General features: G+C 32.0%; 1 protein-coding gene across 1 annotated transcript in view; it reads right to left on the minus strand.

Annotated features, from left to right (window-relative positions):
- Positions 1-13,320, minus strand: part of LOC133196802 (tyrosine-protein kinase Tec-like) — a 32,178-nt gene extending 18,858 nt beyond the window's left edge. The window contains exons 1-7 of the mRNA XM_061332660.1: positions 13,190-13,320; positions 9,983-10,081; positions 3,568-3,667; positions 3,231-3,362; positions 2,302-2,621; positions 1,989-2,056; positions 510-569 (exon numbers count right to left, since the gene is read on the minus strand). Coding sequence (XP_061188644.1) covers positions 510-569; positions 1,989-2,056; positions 2,302-2,621; positions 3,231-3,362; positions 3,568-3,667; positions 9,983-10,078 — 776 coding nt within the window. The 5' untranslated portion in view covers positions 10,079-10,081; positions 13,190-13,320. The remainder of the gene's footprint in view (positions 1-509; positions 570-1,988; positions 2,057-2,301; positions 2,622-3,230; positions 3,363-3,567; positions 3,668-9,982; positions 10,082-13,189) is intronic.
- Positions 13,321-13,459: the final 139 nt, after the last annotated feature.

Here is a 13,459-nt window from a genome sequence, read left to right on the forward strand (position 1 = left end):
GTCCTTAAAGAACAGAGAAGAAGATTTTCAAAGAATAAATGATTTTTCACTAAAAGACTAACAGAGCTCTTCCCTAACACCAGAACTCCTGACTCTGGGGCCATTTATTTTTTCAGACTTTTGATAAAAGTCTCATTTCTTCCAATCATGTCAATATTTTGACTGTTTGATGTCCAGAAGTTAAGAAGTTTTTCAAAGATTGCATTAACATTAATTTCTATGATTTAAGTCTCATCCCTCATGACCCCCCCCCCCCCTCCCCCGGGGAACCATGTCAATCAAAATTTTTGTACCCCTTTACCCACAGATGCTAAATGCCAAAATTGGTTAAAATTGATACTGCGGATCCAGAGAGGCAAACAAATGTTCAAATGTTTCTTAATACAGCATGACGAACGACGACGGATAGCAATAGGTCATCTAGTCCCCCCCCCCCCCCAATGATTCTAAAGATCTTGAATAATTGTGGATTAAAGTAGTTTTTAGTAATCTAACTACTTCATACTCACTCGTATGCATCAACAGCAGCGTCTTCTTCAAGATAATTTTTAGGGGCATAACCAGATTCTCTGTAAAATATCTAATTGATTTTAGAAATTTTTGTAGCAAAAATATTTTTAAAAAGAAAAACAGCTTGTCAAATTAAAATGCATTGTACAGAAATGCATGCAAATGTTAGCAATTAGAGGCGTTCGATATTATAGTGCAACTTGAAATATACAAGTCATACAGAATATAAAAGCAACAAAAAATCCAATACTTGTATTAAACTATTAAATCCCCCCTCCTCCCACCGCTGAGGACAGGGTCCTGAGTTCATGTAACAACTTAGACTTCAGTCAAAATCTTGATGTGAAGAGTCTAATAAAACCTATTTGTATTAAGTAAGAAAAAAAAAATCATGTTCTCCTAATGAAAAAATCTCGTAATTAAGAGACAATCCAAATTATGTAAAGTATTCAATGTAAATTTTGGACTTTCATCGTGTCAAAACACATTATTCTAGATAAAATATAATTAGTCTTAGTCTAGACTTTTCAAGAATAGTAATAAACACCCTTTTTTCAGAAATTATATTAGTTTATAAAGAAAAGAAATAAATATGCTCCCTTTCCTGGAATTCCCAAACTTCACATTTATAGTAACATACTAAGTTTGCATTTTTTTCACCCAAGCATTATCTTTCTATATAAAATTTTGTATTAATTATCTTTACTTCCTTTAAATTTCTATATACTTTTGTAAAATGGTGATGAGATTCAAATGAATGAATAAATGATAGACAAAGTGAATGCCTTTTTTAGGTATTTTATCTTAGTATTGAAATCTTTTTTGCAATTACGAGATAGTGGGGCATGATTTTTTTCTTGATACTAATAGGCTTTCGTACAGAAGAGGTCAAATAAAGCAAAAAAAAAAAATGCTTTTCAAAATTATATCTTCAACAAGTGCTTTGAGTATCAGGTCGTAGTACGTATACTTAAATAAGCATGTAACGGAAGCTTGAAATTTTGACTTATTTATGCACCCGAGGCTGCATCTTTGTTGATCAAAGTAAATGTCTATTTATATCCGTTATTCATGTATATTGTTATTTGAACGACCCAAATCGGGCCCGTAGAACGCGGGGGGAGGTGTATTTTTTTTTCAGAGTATAGTATTTTGCTATAGTAAATTTTCCTTAGATGCTGGTTGGCCCTCCACTTTTTGATGTTGCAAGGTCGAGCATGGCAAATTCCAGGATTGGACAGTAAATTAGTTTTTTTTAATTATTATTTATTTATTTATTATTTGCTTGTCAGTTGTCAGATAATTTTGGAAAGTTGCCCCCCCCCCCCTCGATCCCCTTTTGATCAGTTTGTTTGTTTTTGTTTGTCGGCTTATTTTGGGGAAGTTGCCCCCCTTTTTTGAAACCGTTGCTACAGGCCTGCAAATAAAGAAATAGATCATCAAATTATATAGACTTCTATGGTAGATGCAGCTCTTACCCATTTTTAATATTTTTTACAGTCCACCAGTTTTCGTCCGAATCATCTAAAACTTCAAAACGTTCTCCCTGAAACAGAATTTAAATGTTTTTAGCTTTTTCCGTTTTCCCAAATGATAAACGTTTTTGATATAGATTACATAGCACAGTCTAGACATAATCTCTCTTTCTCTTTCTCTCTATATATACATGTATATAACTGGGGACTAAGGTGGGGGGTAACCTTGATGCACCTGCCAGAATTCTGTTACCATATCAAATTGTTTTTATTTGTTAGGAAATACATGATTTTCGAATTTTACGCAGGAAAATACCTTTACAATTGTCACATCTGAATCTGAAGATGGACTATAGTCATATATCCCCACACAGATTTTGTTAATTTGAGAACGTCCGTTCGATGATGACTGAGATGTAGAAGAAGATTTCTTTGTCAACCGACTTTTAGCGGAACTTCTTGGGGAGTCGTGTTCTGTGTGCCTAGCCCCACTCGATTCCCCGTTGTTATGGGGAATACTAGGCGGGGGTCTGGAAGGAGCAGTCCTGGTTCGTGATTTAATTGATGAACTTGACGAGGAAATTCCTGAGGAGGTTTGCTTCCCTTGATCCTCTCCTGCACGTTCATGAGAAATACCTTTTGAGGATCCAGCCGACATAAAATACGTTTTTTTTAAGAATACAAGAATCATTTAACTAAATTGAAAGAAAATGCACAAACTCATTCACAAAAAGCAGTGTTTCATAAAGTTAAACCTAGGTTAACAGGTCAGCCCCCAGCCCAAGACAAAGTTATAGAGTCCTGGTACTATTAGTTTTTTTCATGAATTATTTTGTTTTCTAAAATATTTTAAATTTAAATCTTTAAGAAAGCATGAGAAAAAAGAATTATTTCGTTAAAAATTACACCGAATGTAGAAACCTGAATTTATAATTTTTTTTTCATAAACCATTTAAAAAAAATCAAATTTAACACAATCTGAGTTTGCATTGCAAATGAAATAACTAAATAACTTAGAAGTATATATATATATATATATATATATATATATATATATATATATATATATATATATATATATATATATATATATATATATATATATTCACCCTTATTTGAGAAAAATAAAAACATTAATACACTACAAAACATATACATGTACCTATTTGGGTAAAATAAAAACATTAATACACTACTAAAGATAAACATGTATTACATGTAGTTGATCGTTAATCTTTGATCTACCTTCTACGCAACCGTGGACCACTTTACATCCCCGTGCTAGTTTCCCTTGAGCATGACAGCAGGTAAAGCATGCACCAGTCCACACACCAGAATGATAATTCTTTATAAAAGTTGCATTATTTTTAATGGCACCTGATGGAGGATGAAAAGTAGATGGTGTTTTATAAAGACACATCCAACAATCGTCTCCTGTACATCTAAGTACTGTAGTATTCATTCAAATAATAAAAAGTAATATCATTCAAAACATTTTTTTTATGAAAAATTTTGTCTGAAATCATTTTTATTCATTTTTTAAAACGTTTAATACTTGTAGTTAACAGTCAAAGGATCTAACATTTCCTGATTCCGCTGATCCACTTTTCTTGTTCTTCTGTGCTACCAGTTACCACGTATAAAATTACAGGGTCGTATCTTGTAGCACATATGTGTATCACCTGAATTAAATCGTAAAATCACATAATATTTCCATCACTGATGAACGACATTGAGGCACTACTGGTTAGCAATTTGCTGATGCGCAATTTTTTTTTTGGCAATAATAATTCTTTTGAAATAATAATATATTATTAAATGTACTTATTAGGTTTATTATCGACTGTCTGCAGAATATATTGGGTTACTCAATCTCATAGACGGCTCGACTCCGCCTCGCCGCCTATGAGATTGAGTAACTCGATATATTTCTGTAGATAGTCAGTAAAAAACCTAATAAGTAATTTATTTTCTCAAGGATCATAGTGTGAGAGACATAAACATAAGATCGACATGCCGGTAGCAGCCTTTATCAAAGATGAAGAAGGGGACACGAATATAAAAATGACCAGGAAAAAAACATAAACTGGGAGAGGGTAAGATCTTTCTCTCAATTTTTGGCAATTTTTTATGCAATACCATTAACATGGCACATATCTACCTTTCTGCAGATCGGAAGGTCGTGTGTTCGAATCACGGCCGCGACTGACCCAAGTCGATAAAAAATAGAAGCAACTGTTCCTTCGCCAAGCGAATAAAGGTCTAAATTTAAAGCCCGTCATCGGTATATGGTGAAGTCTCTATGTGAGTGAAAAATTCTCGAACGGGACGTAAAACAACATACAACAAATCAATCTATCCTTCTGCAGCAAAAAAAGGGGCCACGACGTTTGAATTATATAGAATCTCCAGCAAAAGACTACAGACTGTTTCATGATAACTGCGGTTCTGCTCTTTTGATACAGACATAACAAATCTGACGTCATTTCTGAAAAGGGTCGCTTCACTAATTTCAATTAAATATATATACATGTTAATACATGTTAGTAAAGCCTATTAGAATCAATATATGGGTGAAATAAATTAAAAAAAAAGGCGTAATAATGCCTTTTCAAAAGGGGTTTAACGCGAAAAAAAGGCGTAATAAAGCTAAGTTAAAAGAAGTTATAACGCCGATAAACGCGTAATAACGCAAAAAGGTGTTATAACGCCCTTTCACTTCGCGTACTAACGCCTTTCTAAAAGACGTTATAACGCTAATAAAGGCGTAATAACGCAAAAAGGCGTGATTACGCCTTTCAAGAAGGCGTTATTACGCCTTTCCAAAAGGCTTTATACATGTAACGCCTTTCAAAAAGGCGTTATTACGCCTTTCCAAAAAGCAATTTTACGCCTTTTTGAAAGGTGTTATTACGCCTTTCCAAAAGGCGTTATAGGAAGGATTCTTCTCATATTTCTTGTATTTAAAAATTAATGAAATTTTCATAGATTCAAGAAGACATTATCACTAAGTGATAGTATCTGACCGTTTTATTTTAGAAGCAAGGTCAGGTCAAGGTCATTATCTTTTTCCTTCACATTAAAAATAAAAAAAATACTATTGCCAATCACGCGACGCCTACTTCTATCTCAAAAGTTTAAATATTTTTCTTTTTACATAGAAAGATATTACCATATTGGGTCTTTCAGATGATACTACCAAATAGACAAGAATAATTCAAAGTAAAATAGATATTGTCTTATCCGAATTTTCTCTATTTTTCTTAAACTTTTAAGAAATATCAGTTATTATTATATGCTTCGTATATTTAAATTTTTCTTATTTTCACATATGGTAAAGTAGTCATATAAAGATACAAATTGATACAAAAAACAAAAAGATTTGACCGTTTAATAAGAGAGAATAAACACTTTTTACTGATTTTTTGCTCAAATTTGTACTTAGATTGGAAGCTTTTAAAAGCTAATATATATATATATATATAATATTTTGAAAACTTCAGTCCATTATTATTAATTTTACTTACATTTGAAATATTTTCAAAGTCTGTGATTGTTTAAATTTTTTTTATCTAAATTCATTGTTCTATAGTAATTTTGAGAAGCAGAAAAGAAGATACCGGGGTTTTTTCATACGCCGTCGTTCCGCCAAAAATATAGTTCCTGCTAGATTCCAATCTCAGTTTAACATTTCTATTTAAAGTTGTACAACTATGATGAGGAAAGTAAAATATGATTTTTTAAATCCCTTACATATAAATATATAAGACATATAAGCAAATATACTTTGAATATTTCATATAGTCAGAAACAAGACAAGAATCCCTCCTTAAAAAGACGTTATTACGCCTTTTTTGAAAGACGTTGTCACACCTTTCCAAAAGGCCTTATAACGCCTTTGAAAAAGGCGTTATTATGCCTTTTTGAAACTCGTTTAAAAATATTTTCTATACTCCTGCACATCTCGCAGACAACTGTTTGCAGGAGTCATGTATTAAAAATTCATTTCAAATTTGAAAATCTTTTTCTTTCCTCTTGGAAAAAAACAGGCAAACTATTTGCATGGGAACAATGAGCAATTTCCTTTGGTCAACCGCTCAACGACAATATTAATTAAGAGTAGTGGCATTTAAGTAAGACGTGTCTATTTTCACACAAAATTCAAATTATTAATTAATAATTTAGTACCTATTAGTCTCAATAAAAACCTCAATAAGAAAATCATAACGCTTGGTAGGGTCACTGGAATGATGCGATATTGAACACTTACTGGAGAGACGCTGATATTTGACATTTTTAATTTGAATAGAAACTGAAAAATTCTCATTAATCTGGGGTTATTTAATTGAAATAATTAATGTAAATCAATGGAAAATGTTTTAGCTATATAATAAAAGAGTTATTGAGCTTATATTGGTGAACATTGGGACGAGATGGCTGTACAAATACACTCACAAGCTCGTGCATTTGTACAGCCAACTCGTGCAAATATTCACCTATATAAGTTCAATAACCCTATAATATTTGTACATATTATACTTTCATGTAAATTAGTTGAATCTGATTCGTTGAGAAACATGTGTTAAAAAACACTATTACCCGCTGAATAATGAAGCAATGCCCTCCATGCAGCATAGCAACAGTCAACATTGCTTGACGACGGGTAATATTCCAAAAATATTGACTGCGCAGAATTTATGTGCGCAAGGTTCACTGTTATATGTATTTGTATAAAACATTCAGTATAATTAATAAATACTGCATGTAGTTGAGTGTAACATTGGAAATTTTCACCCCTCGAAAATCATTGTCAACCTCCGCTACGCCTCGGTTGAGATTGGTTTTCTTGGGGTGAAAATTTTCAATGTTACACTCAACTACACAATATTTATATACTAGTAATTGTGTATTATTCAAAGAGAAATATATGGCAGACTACTAGTTTTACGAGGAATGATCAAAAAGTTTGCGAATAGTGAATAACTTCCACAAAAGAAATCAAATTAGGTTTCAGTGTTTAATTTTTTTTTTTAATAGACCCCTTTGGTTTTAATACACACGTTCTGCTCATGCAGAAACTCGTGGTCCACGCGGTCACGTGACATGTTCAAAAGAAACTGAAATTTTAGGGGATTACAATTATTTTATTGCTAAAATATTCAACTTTTTTTCCATTGTAACTTGGCGATCTTAATTACAAAATTGCTCAATTAAGGACAAATCTCTTTCCCAACTTACTTCCACTGAGCACCCAGAACGAACACCATTTTTAACCATCTCCCTTCCTTCACTAAAACAATACATCCAGTTACTAACTGAACTTTAGGCAAGTCCTTTGTCTTCATAAACCTTGTACAAATTGTATATATTACTGCAAAGAATTTTCTAAGATATACGTTTAAAATTTACAGCCGCTTCTTGCTCGAGTATGACTGAGTCAAACATTTTTTGTCACAAGTCATCTGCATTTCACATAGTGATGTCATAAATTACTTAACACATGCTATTAATAGATCATATTTATGACCATATGTATGCCAAATTTCATTCTGATCTGAATTGTGGTTTTGTAGATACAGAGATAGTAAGTTCGCGAACTTTTTGATCACCCCTCGTAGTCTAGGCTTGTTGGACAAGTCAACAACATTCTTTTGATTACTCGATCTTGGAAATTTCATATTATTTTTAGTATCAATCGAAGAGTAAGAGGATTCATTGAAACATTCTTAACACTCGAACAAGATCAGAGCGCTGGACGCTAAAACCAAATTAATTAATCTTGATGTAATTATTATTAGTATTAGTAGTTTCAAAATAATGCTTGCAATTAGTAGTTTCAAAATAATGCTTCCAATATGGGTGACTTTGATATAAATCAATAGCTTTTGAATAGATCTACTAGATTCTAGTCAGAAAATAAGTTCAATTAGATTGTTTGTTTATGTAACTATATAGGTGTGGTACGTCTTTTTTAAACGTGGTTTTTCTTGACTGAAATTGTCAGGATATCTATTTTAACAACTTTTACGTGTATTTAAAGAAGATTCAAAATTTTTAAAATTTATTTTACATTTAACAATCCGGAAGACAAGACCCTATGGAGCAAACGCTCTAACCACTGAGCTACGCGGGCAACCAAATAGATTGTAATGCAAAATGTAATAATATTTTAAAGCACAAATTAGCGACTTTTTACGCACGTAACGCATAACATTTTTAAACAGGGCTCGCATTTTCTTCTTGGGTAGAATTTTAAAAATGAATTACAGTTCTCAATTTTTTAATAAAACAAGGACAAACCATGCCGTTTGTGACGTCATTAAGATTTAAAAACGTACATATCAATACAAAAATAAATTTACTCAATTACAAAAAAAGTTTAAATAAAAAAAATTATATCTGCATAATGTGTTTTCCCCATAGATTTAAAATATTTCAATGAGCTTGATATCAAGAAATGTACTTTGCAGAGAAGAAATGGCTTACAAGTTCAACAAAAATGTTAATAGTCTAAAATGTGTAAAAATAATTACCAGTCGTATCTAGAGGAGTTAAATTCAAAGTATTTTTATATCGATCACAAAATATATTCAATATGCATAATGTGCTAATGCAAATGTTCAGAATTAATAACATATTACCGGTAATAACTTTACTCAATCAATGAATATTTTACACGGCATTTAGGAGGTTCAACATATCTGTCCAGTCGACGTTCTTTTAAAAATATGACTGTAATTCCTTTTGCTTCATTGTAATGTATAAAAATGCATTTAGGAGTAACAAGCAAACTTTACACATACAAAACAAGTTAACTTTTTTGTTCATTAGTCTATTAAAGTTGACGGTGATTTTTTTCCGTATATTTCACGAACACATGAAAACATGTAGAAAATAGTTGCATTAATAGAAGCGTTATATATGCCTCAATACTGTTGTACATGCAGCGCTATTAAACCGTAGCGTTGTCAACAACATCGCGCATAACGTCTTGTAGAATACCTATCCTTATCAGATTAACCAATTTACGTTTATTTTCGAAACATACTAAGACTCTCTGCCTTCAGAATTTGACTACATATATCAATAAATTGCGGACCTGTTTAATTCATAATTAAAGACTTTAAAGTACATGTATTAGAAATGAAAGGCGTAGTTTAACGTTCTTTTGCTAAAGTGCAGAGATGTTAATTAGTTGATCATTTAAAATGAAACAACTTTAATTTTTTTTTTTAACATTTGATATGATTTAAAACTTTTTATTCATTTAATTGTTAATCTTTATCTGTAACTATAATAATTGTAACTTTTTTATTTAGCATAGTCTATGCCCATGGTTGAAAAGGAAACAAGATATAGAATATATTCAAGCCCGAGTCTAACTAAATGTTTTACACTAGACTTAACATTTCTTAATTTCTAGCATTGGAATTAATTTCTGGATCGAGTTATGCTGATTACAGTAGACTTAACATTTTTTTTATTCTTAGCATAATAATAAATTTGCTCACGTCAGACAAGCTTTTCAGGAAAGCTAAATCATCTTATTTCTCTTGTTTTGAGCAACAAATTGTATCTTCAAACATTTTTTTAAGATTTAATTCAGTTTAATTTGTTTTATTATATAATTATCAAATTGCTTTTCCATCGAACCTATACAGGGTTGTATTATATTAAGGTGACCTTTAAGGCCCTTGGGCCTCTTGTTCATTCTCTATATCTTAGTTTCTTCTGCTTGGAATATTTATTTAAACCGTTTTTTAAATATAATTTTTTGTTATATTTTGAGTTTTGCCATGTAATCATATTTTAAACATTTGATGCCATTTTTAGGGGGGGGGGGGTGTTAAGTATGTTTTTAAGAAGGTCCAAATAAAAGAATCATTTGACATTTATTTGTTTATTTTTACTAATACAAAATACTCTAAGGATTTTTTTTAAAATAAAGGGTGCTTTATAAATTCTGAGGATGGTGATAATGGTGATTATCATTATACCTGAAAGACATTCCTTTTGCCATCCAGACAACCGTGGTCCACTGCCTCGACTGCCAAGATCTTTTTAAGTTCAATCTTTCCTTTTTCTTCACCCATTTTCTGTTAATCAAAAAACTCAACCGTATATGTTTTCCACTGTATAGATGTACAGCCTTTTATTACTGCATAGTATCTGATTCTAAATGACACATTTATCCATTCACCTACAATGATGTCCGCGAATGTTCTAGCAAATGGCGAATGCAGTGTTAATGAAACTTCACAAAATGAAAAGGTGAAGATAACAGTGTTCAATCACAGACAAATTATATGTAAACAATGCGAATCATGAACAGGGCAAAATATACTGATCCCTGGGATCATCAGAGATGGGATCATGTGCCTAGAAACAGTAAACATCCCCTGTCGGCCGGTCACACCCGCAGTGAGCCCTCTGTATTGACCAGGTAAATAGTGTAATCCTTAGTGAAAATTGGTATAAAAACAGTGGTCTAAATGTCGGTCATAAATTTTGTGAAATGCAGACTTCAGATGAGGTTGTTCCAAGCCCTATGACATCAGAATTATTTGTTAGTAGCATTTACTGGGTAATAAATGATCGTACTGACGTACTCAGAACATTCTCTTGCGTACCGAATCAGTTAGAATACATAAAAACACCACAATATTAAGCAGGTGATACTGGAATAATTCTAAATTAATAAAGGAAGGTTTCGATTGAAAATTTTAAGTCATCCCGTTTCTCATATAGTTTTGTTATTGGTAGGCCATTATAACATATATAGCTATTAAATATCCGAGTATGAAACAGAGATGCGGAAGACTCCCTAGTGTCTTTTATTTAGTTCTCCGGGATATATCGAATCGACATATGAACGAAAATAACTACGTCGTCGATAAATTGAAATGTCGAATTGAAGGCCCCAGCAAGAGTTTCCTTCTTCTCATGAAGTTTTTGAATTCCGATTCATAAGAATATAAAAACAGTTTGGCTACTAGAAGAGCATGAGTAAGATCAAGGACTAAAAATTAATAAAGTAGATTGGTTATAAGTAATTGTCATTTATATTGTCATTTATAACCCTCATTATACTTTATGATAATCATAACATTACAAGTTCTAATTTGATGAAGAAAACATATTTTTCGAATGCAAAAACGACATTTTACAAGAGTCAGTGACCAGTCATCATCGAGAATTTATCATTTCATTACAAATATGATTGCTTTCATGCTAATCGGGTGAATTGCTGCTACATGCAAGTCACTGTAAGAAATGATTGCATGGGTGGGTAAATAATTATAACTTTGAATGTTTTGGTTTTAATTCTGCTAGGAATTATTTTGAGAAACTGTCAAACCACATTTTTAAGTTGTTCTCATTTTTTAACATTTGAAAATGGTCACTTATGCTTGTAAAATATCGCTTTTGCTTTAAAGAATTCAATAATGTTTTCTAGAACATCTTAGATTAAAATTGTGTAACTGATACCGGTCTTGTAGAGTAGCCTCCGCCCTAAAACGGATTTCCCCCACCGAAAAATGACTCTGAAGTAGGAAATCCCACATCAGATTCAATTTTCCGCGGGGAAATCCTACTCTGTATTATAGTTTTAGGGTGCGATTTCACCCAGAGCCAATTTTCCCGCAGTAAAACATTATGGTTGTACTTATGTATGAGTGCATGGGGAGGGGGCGACACATTGTTACAAGTGTCTCTTCAAATGGCAACCAGTTCCACTGAAACATACGATTAAAAATTAAGATTTTAAATATCATTTTTCTAAGTAACTATCCAACCAATTCTTTTCAAACATTAAAATCCTATTCTTTTCATCTGTTTTTTTTTAAATGATACAATGTAATCGGTTGAACAAATTTTAACTGTGTCCATGGAAACATAAAGGAATTTTACTTTAAATGGATTTTTTCTCCAATTGTATTTCAAACTACATTTACATATTATTGATATGTGTCTCTCTAAGTTTCTGATGTTAAAATATTAAATAGCTGCAGTTGCCATGGAACTAAAAATGACTCATTTATTTCTAAAAATTTGAAATTTTGCAAAACTTTAAAAGAGTATATTTGCTATATCTGCTTTCAAATCCAATATTACAACGCTGGGGTCGAGGAGACATACGTATGCTTTGGCTTGCAAAAGCAGTGTTCCTTGTATTGTTAGTTTTTAATTTTGGCTTTTTTCCCTTTGAAGAACTCGACTCAAATACTCACAAAATAGTATGTGGAACCTTTAATAACAAATTTTAGAATTTTTTCACACACTACATGTATTTGTAAAAAGGATCGAACCATAGATAAAATACTGGGCCTTTTAGCGGACAAATAAATTATCAAATCACTAAAGGTGGCTGACATACATTTTAAAATTCGTGAACAAACAGGCCCCGAGAGAGGGTGTTGAGACATCGGTCTTAAGATTTTTGAGTGACTAATATTACAACTTCCTATGAGTTAAAATTCTTGCCTGAGACTCAATTATTTTAGATTTCATACCAAATTCTTGAATAGAAAACATTCATATTTCCATTGAAAAATCAGTTGACTTTTAGCAAAAATATTTTCGATATAATAAGAGGGGAAATCCTACTCTGAGAAAGAAAGAGGAGAAATTTGTCTCTATATTGTGGCATTTTCCCTTGAGGGAAATCCTACTCTAGAGTACAGATTCCGGGGGGAAAGCTGGCTTTGGGGGAAATCCTAATCTACAACACTAGTTTTTTCCTTGCCAACCGATTCCATTTTTTTCCTGCAGAAACCAGTTTGATCTGATGCAAGACACATTCCTTTAAAAATTAAATTAAAAAAATAATATTTCGCCTATTTCCATTGCAACTGAGTCTATTTTGAAAATTTAAAATATTGAAAGTACAGCTACAGTTAATGATTATCATTTCTGTAAAGTTTCATAAGGATTGTCCAATCCATCCTCGAGAACAATTATAAGTGTAGGTAGAGCAATAACCGACTCGATAATCAGATTGAAAGCTCTTCAAAAGGGATATATATGATGGATCAAATATTTTGAATTCGGATTGATAAAAGTGAGTTTTAGTTTTAAAAACCGAACATACGTATGTTGACTTCATATGAATCGATAAGATAAAATTAATGTGGACGGCAGAAATATGCCACCATGACTCAAATTTGAAAGTATCCTGCTACCTAGTACACATGTACTCTCACCGAAATTTTCCCATCGTAGTATGTTAGATTGTCGTCATCCAGCACAAACCATCTTTTTTGAAAGTTTGAAGAAGTAATATAGACACTCTTATCGATTGATCTTTTCTTCAGAAAAGCTTTCAGTATAGGTTTCTACAAAAGAAACACCTCAAGTATAGGTTTCTAAACAAGGAAAACGTAGTTATGTATTAGACAAAGCTATTCAGCCAATTCAGCCAACAGTCATGCTTAAAACTTTTTGAGTACTCTATATATATATATATATATATA

Source organism: Saccostrea echinata, unplaced genomic scaffold (genome assembly GCF_033153115.1).
Source record: "Saccostrea echinata isolate AGI-Se365-2 ecotype Australia unplaced genomic scaffold, CSIRO_AGI_Sech_v1 ptg000030l, whole genome shotgun sequence".
Classification (NCBI taxonomy): domain Eukaryota; kingdom Metazoa; phylum Mollusca; class Bivalvia; order Ostreida; family Ostreidae; genus Saccostrea; species Saccostrea echinata.